Genomic DNA, 25,264 nt, shown 5'->3' with positions numbered 1-25,264 from the left:
TATTCCTAAACCTCACCTGTACACCTAATCTTTTTCCTGTCTCTAATCTCCTTCATCTAATCTGAATCCCAACCTTTAGCCCAGGGTTGTCCAAATTCGGTTCTGGAGGGCCACTGTCCTGCAGAGTTTACACACTGCTTGGAAGTTTCTAGTATGCCTAAGACCTTGATTAGATTGTTCAGGTAAGTTTAAATTTGGTTGGAGCTAAACTCTGCAGGACGGTGGCCCTCCAGGAGCAGGATTGAACACCCCTGCTTTAGACCTATCCCAGCACCCAGTTTCTTAACATAAATCTTTATCTTAACCGTTATTCGTAAACCACACCTTTACACCTAATCTCCAACACAAGCCCTTCTCGTAGTTCAGTTTCCAACCCTGATCCCGATCCTATAGAGGTAAACCACACATTGATTTAGGCAGTCTGCGTCTGAATATTGTTTTGCATATGTTTCATTTGCATATTTTAGATGGTAATGAGCTACTGATTCTATTTTTACTTGAAAGAGCACCTGAGGGTTTTTGAAATCACCAGACTAAATAGTTGTTCTGAAAGCCAGGCCACTCTGTACACCCCTACATTCATCCGTTACATGATTTCATCATAGCAGCTGCTATACTGTGTTTCTGAAGTGCTTGTGGACTGGAGAACCCATTAGTACACCATCAACCTTTCTAACTGTCTTTCTTTGGTCTGTTTTTGTTCTTGTGTGTGTCCTCTCTCAAATGAAAAAGCTTCAAAAGCGAGAAAGGACGTGCAGGGCGTATATGAAGGTATATCTGTGCTACGCTACTATGCTCCTCACTTGTTTCTGTACTTTCTCTTCTTCTTTTCCTGCTATTGTTTCTCAGCATGGTCCCGTGTCCTTTCATTCTCACTGTCGCCACAGCATTTCACTCCGCCTGTGTCCTCATTCCCAGAGGTTCAATATTTCAGTGGATTGGAAATTGTGTGGCTGCAATTTTTATGCCCAGTTCATACCTTTTATGTGTTTGTTGGTGGTCTTTTTTTTCAGTTTCTTTATTGTTAAAGTCATGTGTTAATATCTGTTGATGTGTGCTTGAGTTGCAGGTTGGCGGTGCATGTTCTTATTGGTTGTAAAGAGTAGATGTCAATTTGTGGTGCTTGAAATTTATTGATTGCTACATTGGTTTTTCCACAACATTTTCAACTGCTAAAATAGTTACTTAGACCTAGCAAAAATGAAAAATTTAAGGAGAGATTATGCAGAGATCACATGAAAGGCAGGATTCTGTTTCGGAAAGGCAAATCAGTGTAAAATAAATCAGTGAATGTGAAACCCTAGACTGTGAAGATGCATATATCATCTTTTAATTTTTATTGGTGTGTAGGAGCAAAAAAACGATTTAGCATTGAGAGTAGTTAAAAATGACCATAAAAATGTAGGAAATTAGAGCTTGTAGGAGTCAGAGCTGCAAAACCAATCGGATGAACAATAATTATCAAAGGAGGCGACAAGTATGAATCTATATTTTAGTCTGGTGGGGTGTGTGTGTGTATGCGTGCGCAGAAGCTCTGATGAGTGTAAGCTTCCAAAAAAATTCCAAAATGTGCATTGCTAGAAATAGGATTTTAGAGTTAATCTCAAACGTAACATCCCTTTGTAGAAACCTACTGCATTTTTGAAAATTCTCTGACAGTGTTAACAGGTGGCTATTTGTTTAGTTTATTTCAATTTTGTGCATCATATAATCAAGACCTAGAGACGCCTTCAGTTCTGACGACACAGAACAATGGTGTCTTTATCTTTGCATTCTGAAGGCGTCATGACCGGCTGTCTTTCTTTACCTCATATGTGTCCGTTTACGTGCTTGAAGAGCCTTTGACATTCAATACTGCACTCTTGAGACAGACAGAGCATGTCGGGCTCATTTCTGCAGCCTGTTTTTATGTGTGTCACCTGATAACGACCTAAAACAAAGTGTGCATGTTTGCTTTCATTTGGGCACGGGCAAACAGCTGCTGATAAAGTCAAGGCTTTGACATTTGACCTTACTACAGTGCTTAGTGCTGACACAAGTGTCTCATTGGGCTGCAGGCTATCGTGGATACAGTCGACAACCTCCTCAGACCGGAGGCTCTGAAATCATGGCGAGATATGAAGACCACGGAGCAGACGCACGCCGCAACTATGTTACTGGACACCCTGGAGGAAGGAGCCTTTGTCCTTGCTGACAATTTAATGGAACCGGCCATCGTGAAAGTACCAGCCAGTAATATAAGTGAGTACGAGCGATAGAAGTGACAACATAAACAGCTTATTTTGCAGCTGATCAGTTTGAGTTTGCAAATATGCTTCAGCTGTGAAATTTTAATAACAGTGGCCACTAACACATGGCTGGTTGACATGAAATACTTTTTGGGAGTTGACATGTCCTGCAGCGTGGCACGCTAACTCCGTCTTATACTATTTTAAACAGCATTTTTCCTAATTCTTTTCTTACTGTTATGCATGTAGCTTTTACGACCTCATATTAATTGAGACTCTACATGGCATATTTCTACTCCATTAATTTGCCACACCGCAGGACCTTTTAAAAATGAAGTGAAGGCAAAAATGTGATTAAAAATAGTGAATAAAGACATTTTGACCAGTTCCAGGGACTAATATATATACTTTCCTGTATACACTTTTTATATTTTGCACACCGTTGATAATACAAAGTCCAAAAACCAATGAATCAACACTTGATTTTTGGCCTAACAGGTTATGGAGTGAACATCTGTGGCATATTCTCACATTGTTTTGTGCAAACATATCTCTTTTCTATGTAAATAAGGCTTATTATATATTGCTCCTTATTTCGAAAACTTATTTACAGGTGAAAAATTTAAATCATGACAGAAGATTGTTATATCCAGAGTTGTAGTGTAGACAAACGCACTTTTTAAAAAACTGCTAGTAAAGTAAGCCATATCGCTGTGGTCTGTTACATCCACTACAGCCTAGCAACTAAAACTTCAGAATAACGTTATGCAAATTGCGTTCGGCACAGATTTTGTGGGTGCGTTTTCACCGTTAACTGATTTGCATAATTCCTGTAGTGAACTGAACAACGCTAGATATGCATGCAAATAAACTGCAATTCATTCTCAGTGAATTCCCCCAATTATTTTTTTTTCTCTGTTTCCGCTTGGTGAACTAACATTGTGAAACATCTTATTTCTCTCCGCAGTTCTGGATGTTTACGTGCTGAGCACAGATGGGCAGGTTCAAGATTTCAGGTTTCCCCAGAGCGGCAGGAGTGGCATTTCTATCCAATTGTCTTCCAATATGGTGAAACTCAACAGTCGTAATGGTACGTTCCAGCCCACGTGCGAACTCACTCATATACGGTCATTAGTATCAATTCCAGTGAGAATAAGAACATATAAGATCCAATTGTTCCTGTCACTAAGGAGATAGAAATGCTCTCATGGTCAGAAGAAGATCTGAACATTGATGTGAACATACTGCTCAACATATGTTGTTTTCGACAAACATAACTGGGTCTGCTGCAGGGTCGCTTGGGAAAAAAAATCCATATACTGAAGTTAGAAACTTTTGTGTGGTATATACGTTTATTTATGGGATGATCATGTTTTCTGATGTACATGGGTGAATGTAAAATTAAGGATGATTAAAACTGTACTTATTTTAAGGGTATAGCGTTGCCATTTTGTTGTCACTTTGCAAAATCCTACTCTTAATAGACTTACTTTTAATTGTACAACATGTAAATTGATCTGTTCCTCTATTAACTATAAGGTGAAATCCAGACTTGTTCTTGACAGATGCACTGACATAATAGACTTTAATGAGAAGTAAGGTGTGCCGTTTTCTCTTCGCAGGTGTTGCCAAGTTGGTTTTTACCCTTTATAAGAACCTGGGGCAGTTTCTAAGCACAGAGAATGCGACGATGAAGCTCGGCCACGAGGCTAATGGACGCAACCTCTCCGTGGCTGTGAATTCTGACGTCATTGCCGCCTCAATAAACAAAGAATCCAGTCGTGTATTTATATCGGAGCCTGTGATTTTCACCCTGGAGCACATCGACGTGAGTGCAAGCAATAAACAAACAAAGAGATCGTAAAAGCAGCGGGATAGCAAAGCAAGACGGCGAAGAAAAGGAAATAAAAGCAGTCTCAATTCAAACACCCTACAAGGTCACAGAGGGGTTTAGTTAAGTCATCGAACATGAAATTAACAAAGTCTGAACCAATGATTATTACCAGCCTAGACCAAATTCTTAATGAAAACTAATTTGTTTGTCGACATTAGGATGTAAATGATGCAATTTCCTTTTTTCGGAGTGGAAAATTAACTCCCAGATTAGCTATACAATGCAGGATGAAATTACCAGAGGACCAATTATCATCTCGCTCTCTTTTAAAGTGTCAGGAGTGCTCCCAGAGGAGACCGGGCTTGATTTTTGCTCTCTATCAAAGTAATTGTGTGATTTCCACAGACATGCCTTCAAACCATTCTGCCCCCTGTTAGCACCTCATATAATCAATGGTCCCATGCTAGATTTCGCACTCATTTAACCTTATTAGATTCTTTAGTCGTTTATGTGAGAACACACACTGCGCATTCAAAAGAGTGTTTGATATGGCCAGCGTATCATTTGCGAAAGAATGAACGCCAACAGTCGGAGTGAATTAGGATGCCGTTCCCCCAACGTTCACTCGCAGGCGCCATTATCAGACGGACGGCTGCTAAATATCAATTCATTATCGTCTGCTAACTCATGAGGAATGTTTCTGTCTCCTCCTGTCGCTTCCAGATGCAACATTACTATAACTCCAACTGCTCTTTCTGGAACTACTCCGAGAGAACCATGATGGGATACTGGTCCACTCAGGGCTGCAAACTCATCCACGCCAATAAAAGTCACACCACCTGCTCCTGTAGTCATCTCACCAACTTTGCGGTGCTCATGGCTCATCGAGAGCTGCTGGTAAGATGCGATCTTCATAAATATTTAAGCTTTTGTCCATGCGTTACTGTGAAACCCAGCTGTTATAATAGACACCGCCAACACTCATCTGCTTCTCTAAGCCAAACGCTACCAACTGATAACTCACTGGATCGCAGACGGCTGCAAATCAGCCTGTTTTAGAGTTTGTCTACTTGTGATATTAGCTAAAGTTTCTTTAAGCAAAAACCGAATAAATGTTTAAAGCCCAACTTTCTGTGCCACCAGTGGGAAAAACATAAACACATAATGCCGAGTTCACACTGCACGATTTTAGCCCGCAAGAACCTGTGCATAAACCTTTTCATCGCTGAGCTCATCTTCCTCATCGGAATCGACATGACGGAGCCCAGGGTAACGTTACCTTGAATGGATGTGATGTTTTCAGCGAGTCTCATGGAAATGTCTATAGACGTGTCCACAACATCCAAGACACATTTTTGAAGGGAGTTCCAGCGAATTCCAGCAGCATTTTGACACATGATTATAGTTTTTCAGGCTTACTGGATTTTTGCGAGTCAATAACTTGACACTTTTTGTCCTGAATTTATTTGAAGTAATGCATTTCAAATGAACGTGTAATCATTTTTTTTTTAACATTTTTTAACTTAAAAATGCGATCATTATATTACTGAAAATCTTGGGGAAAAATGGTCTCAATTTTTTGACTACTACTAATATGAAGGCCCGGAAAGGCTCTATACTTTTTGCTGGATCATGGCTGTGGGGAGCTCATCTTCCTCATCGGAATCGACATGACGGAGCCCAGGGTAACGTTACCTTGAATGGATGTGATGTTTTCAGCGAGTCTCATGGAAATGTCTATAGACGTGTCCACAACATCCAAGACACATTTTTGAAGGGAGTTCCAGCGAATTCCAGCAGCATTTTGACACTACACAGAAATGTAAATTGTTATCATCATTTACTTACCCTCATGTTGTTCCAGATTTGTATGAATTTCTTTCTTCTGTTGAACACAGAAGAGATATTTTGAAGACTGTTGGGAACAAAACAGTTCTTACATTCAGTACTATGGAAGCAAATGTGACCCTGGAGCACAAAACCAGACTTAAGTCGCACAGGGATATTTGTAGCAATAGCCAAAAATACATTGTATGGGTCAAAATTATTGATTTTTCTTTTATGCCAAAAATCATTAGGATATTAAGTGAAAATCATGTTCCATGAATATATTTTGTAAATCTCCTACTGTAAATATATTAAAACGTAATTTTTGATTAGTAATATGCATTGCTAAGAACTTCATTTGGACAACTTTAAAGGCGATTTTCTCAATGTTTAGATTTGTTTTGCACTCTCAGATTCCAGATTTTCAAATAATTGTATCTCGGCCAAATATTGTCCTATTCTAACAAACCATACATCAATGGAAAGCTTATTTGTTCAACTTTCAGATGATGTATAAATCTCAATTTCGAAAAAAAACCCTTATCCAGGTTCAGGGTCACAAATGGCAGTAACTGTTTGGTTACCCATATTCTTCAAAATATCATATTTTGTGTTCAGTGGAAGAAAGAAATTCATACAGGTTTGGAACAACATGAGGGTGAGAATATGATGATAAACTGTTTATTTTTGGGTGATCTATCCTTTTAAATGATATGAAATGAAGAGGTATCAAGTGACACCAATAAATATTGCTCATGTCATTCACTTCACCTCAATTTCTAACACAACAAGAAGCAGTTAAAAGAGAATCTCGCTTGGTAGTTGATCAGCCCTCCGATTTTCACCCGGTGGGCCAATGTTTTATCTAGAAAGTGTGTGCAAGCACCATTTGTTAAAGAACATGTTTCTGTAAAACGCTTGTTTTTGTCTAAAGTAATAGAATGGCTTAGACATGTTTTCTATAAGCTGCCATGTTGCATTTCTTTTATTGTGAATATGTTGTCTTTGCAGATGTTGGCTCAGGATGGACAATCACTTCATCTGGAGTTTCATCGGACCCGTCACCTTCATTATTATGGTGCGTTCAGTATCTACTGACCTTCACATGGCTTAAGATTGTATATGGCATGAACATGAGCGTGTGTGAATGAGTGCTGAATACATGCATCAGGTGAAAGAACAGAACAAGACTGTGTCTCAGAGTTTAAAATGTAACTGACAACATCCGCCCGTGCAAAAACATTGAGCTGCCTTTGTTTCTTCAGTCTTGTTCAACAGATTGCAGCCCATCGATTTCTGCTTAGATCGGTTCAGTCTCGGCAGACCCAGTCAATGCAGCCTGCGGAGAGGTTCGGAAATGCTGCTCTAAAGGCTTTTTTTCTTTCTCGGGGATCGTTTTGATACGATGCGGCTTTTTCAATGTGGCATTAGAGCACAACATTATCCTCAAATGATACTCAGCAGGGCGCTTTCAAGCTACGGGGTCGAGACAGCCCCTCGAGATGCGGATAGAAGAAACGGCAATGTCAAATAATACAAATCAAAAACGTATATTGTCATGGTTCAACCTTTTAAGGAGGTAGCTGATGACACTACAGAGTTTGTTTGCCGTGAGATGCCGGTAATAAGGCATGCCGGATTGACACAGCTGCAGTTTAAACATGCTGTTATTTGCGAATAAGAGATTAGAGCCTCGGACTAGATTGGGGAGGTTAAGAGGAAGTAGGCCTGATAGAGACAAAGATAGAGAGAGTCTGCGTGGTGGAAAGACTAGCAGGTGGTATTCACATCTGTCTGGCTGTTTGTTTGCCCTCTAATCTCTGGATGAAAAAACAAATCGTCTTCTTGAAAATGGAAGGACATGTAGAGATGTCTGTGGAGGGTTGACTTTATTATATCCTTTATGGTTATGTAAACAGACCAGGTGATCTTCCTGCCGGGGTGAACAGTGATGGAAGCTCTGTTTATTTAGGTTTTAGTTAAAAAAACAGATTTAAAGACACACAGATGGTTCAAACACTGGTTTGTGGTGCAATAAAATATAGAAGGTAATTAGAGAAGTGGCCTGAAACAATTGTAGAGGAGCAGCCTGAAACATTTACATGTGCTTTTAGTAATGAAATGCTATAAAGTGATCCAGCGTTATTTAAATAATACAAAAACTATTAAACATTTCTATTAATGGAATCCGTCACATAACCATAGAGCAAAGACATATCCAAAATCGTAAATTTCAGACTCTTTTAAAATGTAATTATTCACGTGAACATTGAAATTTAGCAGTCGACTAAGGCTAATATATACAAATTAGTGTAACATTTACAACGAAATTTACTTGACAACAGAAAATGTGATTTGCTGTGACTGTAGATATTTAATTATCATTTTATCAACATTTTTATTGCCATTTAACCTTGACTAGTTAGTTATTCGATGTATGCTCTCGTCATAAAAGCAGAATGCGCAATATTGTTCAATTAGTTGAAGCCCATTGTGGTTCTCATTATTCTACATCTATTTTCAGCGTCCTCATGCCCGATGCTGCAGCGATGTAGAGCTCCATGAATTTCACAGCTAATCTAGTTCCTTTTTCCACCAATAGGGTCCCTGAGTCTTATATGCAAGCGTTTTCCACCATTTTCCACCACAGAAAAGTCAATTCTGAGCCATAAACATCAGTTTGATATTTGCTGTCAATGCCATCTGGTCTCAAACAACATGTCTATTTCAACCAGGAATACTACATTCAACCCAAGTTCACTGGAAATACGTATCTGTGTCAGCATTTCTGCCAAATATTAGGCTGTTGCTTGTGCGTTTCGTGACACATTCAAACTGAAACGTCCAATGAGTGGCGCTAAAAATGTATTTAGTTTTAATCTGCTGTAAAACAAATGAGTGTGCATATGGCAACATTTTATTCTAATTAATTTTATTAGATTTTTTTATGCATTTCAGAAATGTAATGTCCAGTGAGTGGTGCTAAAAATCTTAAACCCTACCCTAAACCTAACCAATAGTGTTAATACAAGCAAATGCGAGATAAAAAAATTAATTTTAGTTCATTTTTCAAGCCTTTGAGTTATTTTATCGTGACTCGTGTTGCACTCGCATCCACTCGGGCTCAGCATTCGCAACAAATTGACCCTTCGCAGGGAGTTTGATTGGCAGGCAGTCTGACTAATCGTAACGCCGAATCTGCCAGTGTTGTCCGACAAACAAAACAGACCAGAGAGTAGATTAACGATGGTGGACTTGAACTTGAAAGATACCTTCTGATGTTCATTCATGTTTATTTCATGCTATAACTAGTAAAGAGGAAGAGATGGTCGGTTCATGTGCCGCTTGAACTGAGGCACTACAGTGATCTGTCATGACACATTAAAGAGCCACAAAAAGGTATTAATTGTTTGAATTGCTTAAAAAATGACAAGTCTTTGTTTCATACCAGAAGTAACCTGCTCTGTCTTGTCTGTCGGCATGTTGTCAGTTTTCTCAATGTATTTTTCACTGCGTGAGAACATGATGTGTGGCGTGAGAGTGCCATGGCTTGTCGTTGTGGGACATAGCAACAATAACTAAGGGGGGCAGGTCTTTGCGAAGGGTCAGTTGTACCAGGTGAGCTACCAAGCAAGTTTACTACATTAGAAAAGCTAAGGAGCTGGTGATGTGATGGAAGTGTCAAAATATATTACTTCACAAATCACGTGCTAGGGTAAAAGCATTTTGAACAAAACATTGTTTTTCTGTTTGTTTTTTTTTTTTCTAAAATAATTTAATTTACAATTATAGTATGTTTGAATTAACTGCTATATATATATATAATTTTTTTTTTTTTTTTAACGACCATTGCATCAAAAGTAGCTTGCGATGCAATAAATCTCCAAGTAAGACTAAGGCCCCGTCCACACGGAGTTTAACTGTATACGCATACATTTTGTATTGTATAGGCTTTTTTTTTTTGTAAACAGGTCATAAAGTAATATAGTTTGTAACATCATCATATGGCTCTCAAGTCAGTGAAAACTTGGTGGAAAATGCAGGCACTGATACTGAGAGAAGTTCGCACATTCACCAGCCAAACACTGGCTCAGGCAGGACAGCCACCACTGGGTTTTGGTGGAAAAGATGTTTCTCAGCTCTGGGGCACCAGGCATATAAGATCCATGAAAACCAGGACACTGAGCTAATGAGCGGTCGGGAACCATTAGTGCGTGTGAGTGACGTTAAAACACACGCTTTGACTGTGACAAGTTTGCATCATGCAGACAGTTCCATCTGCACCTTAAATATTTAATCAGGTTCAATCGGAGTTCAAGACGCACACACACAAATACGAACACACGCATACAGCTTTCTCCAGCGTCCCAGAGTGGAGTTGAGGGTCTTCTGCTTGGCTAGCGGTGATGATTCAGGGACGGGGGGGTTTGTTCAGGAAAAGCTCTTTTCGAAGCGGAGGAAGCCTATGGGACGGGCAGGAACAAGGAGCTTTAGGAGTGTAGTGGCTGCTTTGCTAGGTTACCACTCCCTCTGCTGAGCGTCCTTACTTCCTCTCGTCTCATCAGATCACTGTCAGTGCTCTGGCGGCGTGAGAGGCCTTTTATAGCTCTGTGCTCATAAATTCGGGCGCAGGGGCCGCGAAAACCAGGCATAACCCCGCTACCCCTCCCCTCTCTCTCTCTCTCTCTCTCCGTGATGTCTCTGAGAAACCGTGGCACTTGATTGCATGAGCGGCACGTTATTGATCGCCATCGCTGTTTTGATGGCAGAATGATGAGCTTGTGCGCCCGAACAAGGAGCCGAACTGAAGAGCTTGTTTGAGCTGGTGACACCGCCACTTACGAGAGCGGCCGCAAATGATAGACTGCTACGTCCTCGCCTGTCTGTGCTCCAGAAAATGGATTAGACCAGAAAATGTTCCGTCACCACGTAGTCGTCCCACATAGTTGTAGCTATTGGGAAGTCATTTTACACAGTACGTGATAAAGTATGACCAATGCATTACTTTAGGTTGTTACAAGGTCCCTCTCGCTGTCTGTGTGTGTGTGTGTCTTCGAAGTCCATGTATGTTTTTTAACATTGCAAATGAAACAGATGTGAAGGATATTGATTGCTTTTACTGTAAATTATTGGACAAAATTTAAAAGCACTGAATATTTTAGTTTTGTAGATAAAATATACTGGACACTCTTAAACAGACTTTTTTTTCACTGAGCAAAAATCACTTTATAGTAATATTATAATCAAATGTGTTAACTAACTTAATATCTAAAGGCAGCTTCAATAACATGATTATCTAAGAAAATAAATTTGGTAAGAATGAACAGGAATGTGTTTAAAGCAAGTACACTTACAGTTCAAGCCTAAAGAGCAATTGTTAATCAACATTATGCTGCTATCATATTTACGAGCAAAAAAAATTAAAATAATTTCAGTTTGCTACTTTTTGCATTTGTGTCAAATGCATAGCTTTCAAAAGTGTTTTGACTGTTCTAATGAAACAGATCCATGAAAGATTATTTGCTTACCTAAATAATCGGATGGAATTTGAAATCATTATTTTTCTTTTTATATATCTAACATTCTGAAGACTTTTGAAATTTTTGATAATTGCCCTTACATTGAGCAAAGCATATTTACTCTAGGTTGTTTGCTATTTAAATATAATTTAATTGCTATTTAAAAATAATATTTATTAACTAATTGAATATCTGGGGATTTAAAGTAACATTTTAATATATTTTATTAAATAACCTAATATTTACGGATAATATCTGTGGCATTTTGTTGATAGCCACAGAAAATAAATTTGACTGTAAATAAAATACATTTTGTCCCTAGGTTTGTTAAACAAACAAAAATATGTTTACAGTAAATGCACCATGCAATCAGTCAAAATAATAAACACACGAGTCCCATGTGTAATATTATGATTTACTTAGTGTGATAGTTTGGTGGTAGTGGATTTTATATGTTTATTTGCAGTGCTGAATGATTGCCTGCTAAAATTCCACTGTGAGTGGAACACTGTAAATATGCATTTTCTGTTCATTTTCACAGACTGAGAAATGAACAGCTTTCCCTCTGATGTTTTGCCACAAATGCCATCCGTAGATGTTTGTATATGAAATAACCCGGAATATTCCTTAAAGTTTTTTTTGTTTTTTTTTCTTCCCTGAGGAAATCTCAAATATCCATTTCTCCATGTGTGGTCTCTGAGCTTCTCTGAACTATTTGTGTTTTCATTCTGCAATTAAACGGTTTTATTGCTTTTTTGTATTCTTGTGTTGATATATAGTAACACTGTATTCGGCGCCAGTCATCTTGGCTTTGTCTCGCAATATGCCAGATGGTTATTGTATTAGGCACTGGCTAAAGGGATGCTTAGATGGCTGTTTTCAATTAATGCTCCCAATAAATCTTCACTTATCTAATCTTTTAAGTTTCGTTTTTGTTTATTAACAAAGGTCTTTTGCTTTCGCACAGCTCAATCTCATCTTCCTGCTCATCACGATGTACAAAATGATGAAACACTCTACATCGCTGAAACCTGATTCCAGCCGGCTGGAGCACATCAAGTAAGTCACATTATGTTCCCCATGATATTTCAGCTCATGTGGAGTCGAAGTGTGCCGCCACACATTCCTAATCTAACATTTAGAACAGGAACAGACATTGCTTTCTTGGTTACATTGTATGTAGCATCTACAAAAGTGTTGTTTGTTGCTTGGATGAATTTAAGTGCGTCGACTGAAGGGATTCAGATGGACTCCAGACAGATGTTATTCTCTTCAGGTGCACGTCGTCTATTAATGTGAGCGATGGCCAGAGAGGCACGTAATGATTGAGACAGGCTCTGCGCTGTTCCTCCTTTACAGTGACCACAAAACTCTTTTCTGGAACAACTCCCCGTATTCAGAGTCTGCCTGGAGAGTGAATTCAGATGTGTGTGTGTGTGTGTGTGTGTGTGTGTGTGTGTGTGTAAAGACAGCGCAGTCAAAGCACTTCCATGTGTTTCCTGTTGCGAAGAGGGAGATCTCTTTCTGTAGCGGAAAAGTACAAAAAAAAAATGTGCTGGTTGACCACACAACTCTTTTGTTTTGTTTTTTGTTTTCTTTTTTTATTTCTGCTGGCATGGCAATGCATGTCTTACTGGTTATATTTGATAGTGTATGACATTTTTTTAATGTTTTGAAATTGTGATTTTTTTTTTTTATGTTGTTTTTAGTCTTTTTTTCCAATGTGTTTCCAGTGATTATGGTACTTTCCATGAATAAGTCTGCAAAGCATTAAAATACATTAAACATTGAAATAAATTAAAATGTCTTTATCCCCTTTACACTGTTAAGATGTTTGTTAGATTTTGAATGAATGAATCAATGAATAATAATAATAATAATAATAATAATAGGTTTTTCATATTTTGCACATGCACCCTGTTATCTCAAGGTTTCCTTATATTACAAAAATGTAAGGTTCTTTGAAAATTTCTTAGGCATGAAGTGAATATTTGTGCCTTTTCTACTGCATGAAAGGAAGACATTTTTTTGCACTGAAAAAAATAATAATGCAGTGTTGACTGCATTGTAAGATAATATGATATTAGATTTGTTTTTACACTTTAAACTAAGATCTCATTGCATGCATTATCTAACATAAATTAATGAGTCATTTTTTAAGCATGTATTAAACAATGTTATTGTTAGTTATTAGAAATATGATTGTTCATCGTTTGTTCATGTTAGTGCACAGTGCAGTGCATTTGGTAACAAATATCAAATATAAATTTTTATTTTACATTGACTATGTTTAAGAAATGCTGTAGACGTTGTTCATTGTTAGTTCATGTTAAAATGTTCACAAATGAGAATTTAAAACTTTAGCCAAGTACCAAATTTTGGTCACAACCCTTGGACCCTGTTCATGGAAAGAGCCTTTATATGTTTTGGATTTGATATATGACACAGATTGCATTTAATGTGATCTTTCAAACTTAACACACAGCCATTGGGGAAATATGCATATTTTATTAGATTTAACAATGATATAGACATGAATAACACGCTTGAAAAATATGTTGCTCACAGGCATTGTGTCAGCCGTATGTTGTCTGAATTTCTCTCCACCCATCACCACAGGGCAAGATGAATCAATCCTCTAAACTCTAGGCTCATTGCAGCATGTTGCATGTTCAGCAAGCTAATCTGCAGCGTTTCGTTTCATTTCTCTGTTTCCCATTCCCCCTTGTTTTCTCTCTCTCCTTTCTTTCTCTTTCTGTCCTCTCTCTGTTCTCTTACCCAAACCAGTAATTATCGCGTCTGTGATGGCTATTATAATTCTGATTTGCCTGGGTAAGATTCACCGTACACCGTAACTTATGTCGCTCATAAAACATTACTGCCGCATTAAATAGTGTAAAACGGCAAAGTACTGGCACATTTGGCCTGAGAGAACCATCTTTAGGCTCTTTAGAATCCGGCATAAGGCAAAGCAGCGTGGGAAAATTAAACTGTCTATGTAAAAAAAAAAGAGAAGAAAATTTACAGTGGCGGTAAAGTTTTATGAAAAGTCTTGTCATGTAATCATCAAGTGTGTTAAAGACAACATGAAATTAACCCTATTTACTTTCTTATATGTGTGTGTGTGTGTGTGTGTGTGTGTGTGAAACTATGTATACAGTGTGTGTGTGTATATATATATATATATATTGACTATATAAAACCTTGTACTCGGGTTCAAAGCTTCCATTAAGAATTCATTTTCATTTCAATTTTCACCTAAATTAAACTGCTTTGTGATGCAAGACAGCCAATGGGAAGTTATTTGGTGTTTTATATATATAGCTTTATGAAGCTGGATTATTTTTATATTTATTTATAGATATTACAGAAGATATTTTAGAGAGAATATCAAGATATACAGTGGGTACGGAAAGTATTCAGACCCCCTTAAATTGTTGTCTTTAAGATATATTGCAGCCATTTGCTAAAATCATTTAAGTTAATAAACCTTGTACTCGGGTTCAAAGCTTCCATTAAGAATTCATTTTCATTTCAATTTTCACCTAAATTAAACTGCTTTGTGATGCAAGACAGCCAATGGGAAGTTATTTGGTGTTTTATATATATAGCTTTATGAAGCTGGATTATTTTTATATTTATTTATAGATATTACAGAAGATATTTTAGAGAGAATATCAAGATATACAGTACACATTGAAAAACAGAAGATATATGTTTCATGTTGTCTTTAAGAATTCATAACCTGGGCAGCTACATCTATCCAGGAAATTTTTGTCTTGTCACAGCTGAGGACAAAATCTACCTTTTTCTGTCCAGCTTTATTTGATTTTTAACTTCAGAATTCTTACATTTGGACTTCAATGCTAATCCAACTGATTTGCCTGATCTAATGTTGTCTCTCTCCTCTGCTGGCCATGCTCTGTAGCTATGAAGATAATAAACCATTTATCAAGTAAGAGCGTTAGCTAGACATCTGTGCCACAGCCTCATGGTTGCTCCCCTTGTCATCTTATTGTCTGTTTGCTGGGCTCTTCCAGAAGCGCTGTGCTGCTCATGCGCGCTGTCTGTCTGTCTATGGCTTAACTGGTTTTTACATTTTTATTCCGCCTGGACCATTGCTGTATCTTAACTTCATACCCTCATATCCTTAAATCCTACAAACCCAAAACCCTTTCCACCCTCCTTCCCCTCACCCTTCATGTTATCCCTACCCTGTCATCCTACCCTCGAACTCTCAGACCTCCTCACACTTCATATGGCAAACCTCCTAATATATTCCTACTGTTATAACCTTCAGATGCCAAAACGTATATTCCCTTCATTTTCTCTCAGAAAAACTGTCATGCCCTCATTTACGACATACTGTACATGGGTATGTGATATATCAGTGGGTATTTATTTATTTACTTACAGTCCATATTGTACTGTATATGTTGGCCAGTATTGCATATTTAACTGCGCATGCTGATTTCCACATATGTTTTATTAAATGATAATCGTTTAGATTAACTTTACTCTCATATCACTGAATGAAAGTAAATCTTTAAACACAAACGATTGAACAACACTGTTAAACTGTTATACATAATCTTCAGCAGATCTCAAAATACAATTCTATCTTTTATACAACCCATTATAATTAGTGCTAGCAAACGATTAATCGCGATTAATCGCATCCAAAATAAAAGTTTTTGTTTATGTAATATATGTGTGTGTGCTGTGTATATTTATTATGTATATATACATACACTCACATGCATGTATATATTTAAGAAAAATATGTCATATTGGTATATTAAATATATTTATATATAAAATAAATTATATAAATATATGCATGTAAATATTTTCAAAATATATACTGTATGTGTGTGTATTTATATATACATAATAAATATGCACAGTATGCACACATATATTACATAAACAAAAACTTGTATTTTGGATGTGATTAATCGCGATTAATCGTTTGATAGCACTAATTATAATAGTATGTCAAAATTGACTGTTGCATTTAAAACTAGTTAATAGTTGCTATTATATAGTATTACTTAATACATTATTTGCAGGATTTTATTTATTTATTTATTTATTTATTGAAACTATATATTTTAACATTATATTAAATAATCATTGGCATGTCTGTATTGGAAGTAATTTTTATATTAATGCATACCATATATGCAAATCCATCTTGTATACTGTGCTTTTCAATGGTATGCCAAAAAAGGTATTATTTAGCTATTTTCAGATAGTTTCTATTTTATAAATGAATCAAAGTGTGTTACATATATATTTAGCTATGTATTTATTTTTAGACACAACAGTATTTTAATGTTAGCCATTTATCAGTTATGTGCCGTAAGATGAAAAATATCAATTTTAATATCAATGCATCCTCAGCTCCATCCATTAACGCCCCTCATTTATAGCTCTCAGTGCACTCTTATATTGTATCTCAGAAAATCTTTATACCCCAAAGCCCTCCTATTCCTCCTGCCTTCAAATCCTCATATGTTGGTTTCTTGTTTCATCTCTCATCTCTCCTCTGATGAAAGCAAGCTCTATCTCTTTGGTTCCTTAGCCAGCCGAGACCTGTTGTCAGCGCCTCCTCCACTAAAACGGACCAATCGGAGATGATTACTGCTCTTTCTCTTTCCCCTCCGTCTGAATGCAGCCCAGTATCATGCGTCTTTACCCAGTAGTGTGGCATGCACAAATATCTCCACTGCCTCAATACTGATTAAACCTTCTTTACGATAATCCCGCTTTCATATGGGATTGATTAACCTCTCAATGATACGTTCCACTGCATTTCCCATCTACTTGTGCCTAAGATGTCAGTCCAAATGATTTTCAGAACCTGTGTTTGATTTGCTGAGACTGTAATGCCGTAATGATTTCTGCAGGAAATGTCCCTCTCTCATGCCTCATTGTTTCTGTTTCATTTGCTCTCGAAGGTCGTGGGTCATGGGCAGCTTTGCTCTGCTGTGTCTCTTGGGCCTGACCTGGTCATTTGGGTTGTTCTTTATCAGCGAGTCGTCCGTTGTCTTGGCGTACCTCTTCACCATCTTCAACACTTTCCAGGGCATGTTTATCTTCACCTTCCACTGCCTGCTTCAGAAGAAAGTAAGTGCTTCCTGAAATCTATTGTTCCACCCGAGCTGCGGCAGCACTGGATTTGAACGAGAAGCGCACGTTAAAAAGTTGACTTGTTTCTTTGAACTGCAGGTTCGGAGAGAGTACAGCAAATGCCTCCGACACACGTACTGCTGTAGCGGGATCACGACAGAGAGCTCACACAACTCCACAAAGACCTCAACAACACGGACAAGCGCTCGCTATTCCTCTGGTACTCAGGTACAAACACTACTGGCCCAATTTCCATTGTTTTCATTCCGACGGCTTTGAATGCGACGTTCGGTTATGAGACACATTTCATATTGGAATGAAATGAAACTCTGTGAGTGCTTCCATCTGCTCCAGTACACACACACACACACACAGAGATCTTTTATCTATGTGTTTTCTTGTTTTTCGCAGACAGATTTTATTTGAACGTCTTTATGATGGATTGCATTATATTCTAGTGAATCATAGCAATAGCTGTGTATACTATGCAATGTTTAGATAGGGCTCTGGTATACTATAATATTTACTTGATAAACCGCATTATGATATCCAATGTAGCATTTATGTTGAATACTGTAAAATCTCTGGGGTAAATAGTTTTCATACTGATTTATAGTTGTAATGTGAAAATAATGAGTGGGGAGTATTTTGTTTAACAACAACAAAAACGTCCCAAACAAATAAAATTGATTATGTATGGGGAAAGATGCCCCAGTGTGCATTTACATAAAAATTATAACCCAGAGAAAAGTTGAGCATACACAGGGTACATGATGGTGATGAATCATCCAGTATGTTGTCACATAAGTGGAAAACACAAAACGTTATATGTATTTAATATCATTTTTAACTATTTATTTTCTTAAAAGTGTTATGAATGTACAACATTAAGTCAAATATTCTATGTAAAAAATCATATACTGTAACAGTATTACTGTTACAGTAATACTGTAACAGTATTACTGTAAAACTTGTGAATTACACTATATAATTGTAGGTATTATTTACTGCCTACTGTACATTTTTACTATTTAACTTAACTATCATTTTAAATAGATTTCAGATCTTTCACTCCATTTCATGTTAAAAAATCACCTAAAAAACTTACAATAAATAATTAATAAATGTTAATATGTAAAATAATAAAACACAAGAGAGAGAAAAAAGGATCCTCAAAGATTTAACTTTACATTTTCACATAAAAAAAAAACTGTCCATAAATTCCCAATTAACAATAAACATGAAGCTTTTAATATCCAACATAGCATAAACTGTGACTATGGTATATATTACCCTACTATATGTATGTATGTTTGTATGAATGAATGAATTAAAAAAATTTGAAACATTTGGCAAAAATACTTTTCAAAATATCAAGAAATTATTGCAACTCTTCATCAAACTTTTAATGGAACCTGTGGTTAATGAACAACACATGAGGTTACTCTTAAGTCATTGGAAAGGCTCAGAAAAGTGAAGTTAGTTCTGATAAAAGCTATCATTTGTTTCTAGATGCCACTTGCTTTTGTTATAAAACTATGAATGTCATTGCATCAGATACGTACGACTGAAGTGTCCAAAAGCATCCATTTTTTTTTGCACTGTACATATCAGAAAAAGATGTAACATGCCATTTTTCCCTCCCAAAGATAGTGACCAGTGTTTCATGGCTGTTTGTTCATCTAACAGAGTCGAATCAGAAGAATGTGGAACGACACAGTCAGAAAACAGTCGGAGTCCTCTTTCATCTCAGGAGACATCAACAGCACATCAACCCTCAACCAAGGTCAGTCATACATCCAAACTCACTTTTCTCTGAAATACTAGACTCAGACATAGTGATGCTCTTTAATCAGTCATCCATGTTTAATTAAATGTTAAGTATTTAATTGACCTCATATTCAATCAATTTTCTTTAATAGCCAATGATTTTAAAAGCTCTGCTCTAATGGACTCACCATTTTCATTTGAATGAAATACCAAATTAATTTTTATTTTAAACATTTCAACAATTCTAACATGTATTTTAAGCTCATTAGGCCTGCTTTAGAAAGCAAATTTTATTTTTCAAGTATATTTCAAATATATTTATTAAAAACATGTTTTTCATTTGCAACTTATCAGCTTATGAAAAGCATGATTACCGGTAAACATGCACGAGTACCAATTTTAAACCACTCAGATGTGATTTTAGTTCAAGTCAACATGAAACAGCACTTGCAACCCTTTTACTAATGTGATGTGACATATTTGTCAGCTAGTAAATGAATTAGATCGTGAAAAGTGGTCTCTGTATGACAGATGTTTGGAAGGGAGGGGTGAAAAATAAGGATTGGTATCATCAGCCAAAAAGAAAAGTCGTTTCAGAGGCGAAGCAAGTCATTACATTTTGATGAAAGATTATGATGCAAAAAAAAAAAAAAAAAAAAAAATGTATTTGGAATAACATGGACTGATGATACAGTAACATCAGGAAATGTATTGAGAAAGTAAATAGGGTCAACTTTGATTTCATGTTGACTTTAATGGAAAACCAAACGTTTAATGTCCATTTAAAGACACAGGAAGCCAGACAAACTTCTTTTGGGTCCTTTTTACACAGCTACAGTAGTGAGTCAGTAGAAAATATGCCCTCAGTCAGCTATTTCAAGGATCTAGAAAAAAAAAAAAAACTGTCATTTATTATTTAGCCAGGGCTGAAATGCATGTGATGAGAAGATGATGTTCAACTCTAGCTGACCTGCGGTAAGGTTGTATTATTCAGAGCCGTTTGCTTTGGCTTGCTCTAAAACACTCAGCATGCTTTTAATGCATGCGTTCGAGCACAAAACACAAAGGTGCAAAAAAAAAAAAAAATGCTATTTGTCTTTCTGTGCTTCAGTGTCTCTGTTCAGAAACAATAACAAAAATGACTGGTTTTGTTTACAATATTTATATCACAACATTGTGCAAATAAAAATAATATGGACCAAAAAAGGGGTTTATAATTTTAAGATATATATATATATATACTGTATATTTATATATAATATATATATTATTTTTTTATTTTTTTAATCTGAGATCTTGAATTAGTAAGAAGCTGTGCCCAGTATGGTAGTAGTTTTTTCTTTTCCCCCATTGACAAATATTCATCCTTTTATTTTGTACGTAGGATATCACTGGCAAATATCCTTAACATTTAAAATTGGTTATTTGCATTTATTGACATTAATTTGATTTAATATTAGCAAGTAGATTACAATGAAATTACATAAATATGCAGCTAGATAATTCATAGATCCATTTATTTCATTACTACTATAAGATTAGGTCATAATCTTATTTGTCCTCTTGTTTTTTTTTTTTTTGTTGCTTCAGGAATGACGGGCAATTATCTTCTTACTAACCCTCTTCTGAGACCACAAGGCACTAATAACCCCTACAACACCTTACTGGCTGAAACTATCGTATGTAACACACCAACGGTGCCAGTCTTTCACTCTCCAGGTGTGACTACTAATCCACTACGCTCCTGTTTGCCCTTCTGCTCATGTGGTACTGTGTAGTGCTATGAGTATTGTCAGAGCACTAGGCAGTATCAGTATCTGTGCGGAGAAATCACACCGATAGATCAGATGCATTCGGCTAAAACTGTAGTTCTCGGTGTGTGATTTTATAGCACAGAGTAAAGCAATTTTTCTTCACTATGAGATCATTGTGACGCTCACAAGATCTTTTTTTTTATGCACAAATGTTTTATTTATTTTTTATTGAATATTTATGTTTACGTAAATGTAATTCAGCTTTTTTGTTTATTTTATTACTATTATTTATTGTCTTTATTTTTTGTGAGTGACATGACACTGTTAACTGTTTGTGTCTTGTTTTCTCTTTCCCCTTCCTGCACACACTCAGTGACCTACAGAGAGACAAGTATGCAATCAGTTTTAAATTTGCCCATCAAATGTAATTGTTTTACCATGATTTAACTCTATGGCCATCAACAGACCATCCACATACTGTCAGCACATGGTTCAAAAATCATTAGAATGAGGAAATGTTGCTCTAAATGAAACAATACTTTCATCACCTCTGCATTTTACAACTTGGCACGATGCATGCACATCGCACACACAATTGAGATTTCTTAGTCTAAATGTACACATGTCATTCTGAATGGAGATTGTACTGAAAGCAGCCGCCTTCTCTCTTTGTTAAACACAGTTTCGTTGGACATTGGGTTGGATTTATCCAAATACTTTCTTCTCCGTTCAAAGTCGAATGGCTACAGATGTTGAAGCCAGTCTCATCAATATGAAAAGCATTTAGTTTGTAGTTAACATTTGCTTCTACTGTTGCTCATCCAGTCATGAAACTGAGATTCCGATGTTTTATGAAAATTAAATTCACAACTTTTTCACAAAAACAAGTTTTACTGTAGCATTTATTTATTTGTTTGTTTGTTATTATTTTTTATTTTTTTTGCCAAGTTATGAATTTCATTTTCATAAAACATGGATGTATGATGTCTGAACCCCTCGAGTTTACACAGGTGTCCTTGCAAAATATCGACAGGTGTAGTTCACCACATTAGCTATAGACATGTTCCACTTAAACCGGAGAGTGTCCAAATACTTTTGTTATAATTTTTGTAATTTAAGTTATAGTCTTATTATTTTACACATTTTTTTTTGTATGTTTTGTGTAACTTTTTTTTCTGTAAACTAATCTATTTTGACGTGTTGTTAAATAATGCAAGTAATTAATTTAAAGTATCCAGATGTTATGGAATTATGAAAATTAAATTCACAACTTTTTCACAAAAACAAGTTTTACTGTAGCATTTATTTATTTGTTTGTTTGTTATTATTTTTTATTTTTTTTGCCAAGTTATGAATTTCATTTTCATAAAACATGGATGTATGATGTCTGAACCCCTCGAGTTTACACAGGTGTCCTTGCAAAATATCGACAGGTGTAGTTCACCACATTAGCTATAGACATGTTCCACTTAAACCGGAGAGTGTCCAAATACTTTTGTTATAATTTTTGTAATTTAAGTTATAGTCTTATTATTTTACAAATTTTTTTTTAATGTTTTGTGTAACTTTTTTTTCTGTAAACTAATCTATTTTGACGTGTTGTTAAATAATGCAAGTAATTAATTTAAAGTATCCAGATGTTATGGAAGCTTGTTTCCAACAAACCAACATATAAAGATAATTGTGACTTTTTATCTCACAATTCTGATTATTTTTATTTTTTTGTAATTGTAATTGTATCTCAGAATTGAGTGATATAAACTCGCAACTGGTGTTAAAAAGTCACAATTGCAATTTTATGTCTCACGATTCTGACTTTATAACTCGCAATTGCGTATTATAAAGTCAAAATTGTGAGATATAAACTCACAATTGTATGAAAATGTCAGAATTGTGACTTCTTACTTTTTTTCTTCAAAACTGCAAGTTTATATCTCACAATTCTGAGAAAATAAGTCAGAATTCTGAGTTTATATTTTAACTCGATCTCATGAATTTGCATTTCAGTGGCATTTCAATGGATTTTCTGTTTCTATTTGGCGTACTATTTATACACAGAAATGGACTTTGGCATGCATATGATACGCAATTGGTAGGTTTAGGGGTGTGGGGTAGGTGCATATTATACACTGAAAAAAATTACACTAAATTTAAGGTAAATGGTTGCCAATAATTTATTTTAGCTACATTTAATAAAAAAAATAAAAGTTGAAATGTAGTAAACTACATTTGTTTATTTAAATGTAGCTAAAATAAATTGATTGCAACCACTTACCTTAAAAAAATGTAGTAAATTTCGTAATCATTTTTTTTTTTCAGTGTATGTACGGCAAAATGCGTATTATATGCATGCCAACAAAGTGCGTATCATATGCATGCAAAAACTGCGTATTATATCCACGTCAAACATGTGCATATCGTATGCACGCCAGAGTCAGTTTCTGTGTATAAATAGCACGTAAAATAAAAAAATAAAAAATATTGTGCTATAGATATGCATTTTCATGAGACTGGGCTCTATATTTTGAAATGCTTTAAATTTGCGAGAAAAAAAAAAGGAAAAAAAAAAACTCAGAATTATGAGAAAAAATTTTTTTTTACCCTATGGTGGAAACAAGCTTCCATAGTGTCGTAGTGTATGTGTAGTGTCCCCAGTATATTATTTGTTACCCTCCAGTTTAACACATCTCTGTCTGTTTACGAGTTTGGTGAGGGATTCTGTCAGAGAAAAGCCCTCATGTTTCTTTAGCCCTTCCGCCTCAATATCCAGCAGAAATCTCTCTTAAACTCCCTTTCCTCAAATTACTGTCCCTCTTCTGTTCCCATCTGCCATCTCCTTCCTTTGTCTTGTCATTTCTGTGGAGAGGCTCAGAGAATGGCTATAGCCGCCCACCGGTGGGCTCTCGTAAGATGCAGTTAAAGATTATCGTAGCTCATGCAGACGGCCACTCATCCACCGGCGCACAAATGAGCTCCAATTACCCCATAAAGTCCAGTCCAGCAAACAAACCCAACTGTGACATTTAACGGAGGGAAAAGGCCTTAATTGTGATGTTAATTTAATTTGCTGAGTCCTTTGCTTGCGCTAACGTTGTAATTTGTTTTTGTTTTTTTTTCCCCACTTTTTTCTGTTAGTGATATCTCATCATGTTTTACAATAAATCATTTTCCTTTTTGTTTTGTGTTCTTTTCGTTCATCAGCAGCGCTCAGGTCTGCTGGCCTGAACAGACAGACTTGATGTGAGTTGTTCAGAGTGAGTTTTCTCTCTCCTGTCTGTTGGATGCTTTCGCTTTCATTGGCTCTCTGTAGTGTGAGAAATGGCTGTTTGTGTTTTTTTTTTTTCTAATTTGGCTTTTTTTTCCGTTACTTTCAAACTCTTCACCCCCACCGCCTTAACTGCTTCAAATACATGCTGATGTTGATAAATTCTGTGACTGTCACCGCTCTTTCATCTGTGAATACACATCTGTGCCGCTCTCTCATTTGTGTCTGTGATGTTTGAAGCCTACAGAATGATTTTAATGTTGTTTGGGATGTAGTTGAAACCAATGTTCCGAAATTGGTCATTGTGAATTGTTCAAAATTGTTTGATTGTGAATTCTCCACAGTTTGAAGTTCTGAATTTTTCCTCAAAGAATGAATTGTGCCTGCGCCTGCCGATTCAGTAAGAGAATTATGCAAATCAGTTCATGTACACCTAGATGTGACGGACTACTGCAATCTGGCGTACTTTGCTGGGGCTGTAGAACTGGGATCCAGGCTCTTTAAAATCCGGAAATGCAACTGCACGTTATTAGGGCCTGGTTTAACTGGATTGTGTGTCGTTTGCAAATAATGCATGATTTCACGCTGAAAGTAGTTAAACTACTTAGTAAATTCACCACTTAATTCAAGTCAATTTCATTTTTATAGCACTTTTCACACTACATATTGTTTCAAAGCAGCTTTACAGAAAACCATGATGTTAATGTTTTAACATATTAATATATTGCCTTGTAGTTAAATTTACGAGTTTAGAGCTGGGTGGTAATATAGTTTACAGTTTGTCGTTGAGATATGCTATATAGTATATGTCGCCCTATGCAAGTATTTATGCAAGTTATATATATATATATATATATATATATAAAGAATAGAATTATAACAGAGAACGCTAAAGTTAGAGGGTCAAATAAAAATGGAAGAGATGTGTTTTT

At 36.2% G+C, this 25,264-nt stretch overlaps 1 protein-coding gene across 1 annotated transcript in view; it reads left to right on the top strand.

Annotated features, from left to right (window-relative positions):
* Nucleotides 1–25,264, top strand: part of adgrl2a (adhesion G protein-coupled receptor L2a) — a 112,331-nt gene that overhangs the window by 79,059 nt on the left and 8,008 nt on the right. The window contains exons 10-21 of the mRNA XM_016559211.1: nt 733–771; nt 2,058–2,241; nt 3,196–3,318; nt 3,851–4,056; nt 4,786–4,955; nt 6,901–6,967; nt 12,376–12,467; nt 17,372–17,540; nt 17,643–17,771; nt 19,233–19,329; nt 20,904–21,032; nt 21,441–21,458. Coding sequence (XP_016414697.1) covers nt 733–771; nt 2,058–2,241; nt 3,196–3,318; nt 3,851–4,056; nt 4,786–4,955; nt 6,901–6,967; nt 12,376–12,467; nt 17,372–17,540; nt 17,643–17,771; nt 19,233–19,329; nt 20,904–21,032; nt 21,441–21,458 — 1,423 coding nt within the window. The remainder of the gene's footprint in view (nt 1–732; nt 772–2,057; nt 2,242–3,195; nt 3,319–3,850; nt 4,057–4,785; nt 4,956–6,900; nt 6,968–12,375; nt 12,468–17,371; nt 17,541–17,642; nt 17,772–19,232; nt 19,330–20,903; nt 21,033–21,440; nt 21,459–25,264) is intronic.

This window comes from Sinocyclocheilus rhinocerous, unplaced genomic scaffold (genome assembly GCF_001515625.1).
Source record: "Sinocyclocheilus rhinocerous isolate Xijiao unplaced genomic scaffold, SAMN03320098_v1.1 scaffold1730, whole genome shotgun sequence".
In the NCBI taxonomy this organism is placed as follows: domain Eukaryota; kingdom Metazoa; phylum Chordata; class Actinopteri; order Cypriniformes; family Cyprinidae; genus Sinocyclocheilus; species Sinocyclocheilus rhinocerous.
This window is presented reverse-complemented; position numbering and strand designations above follow the sequence as displayed.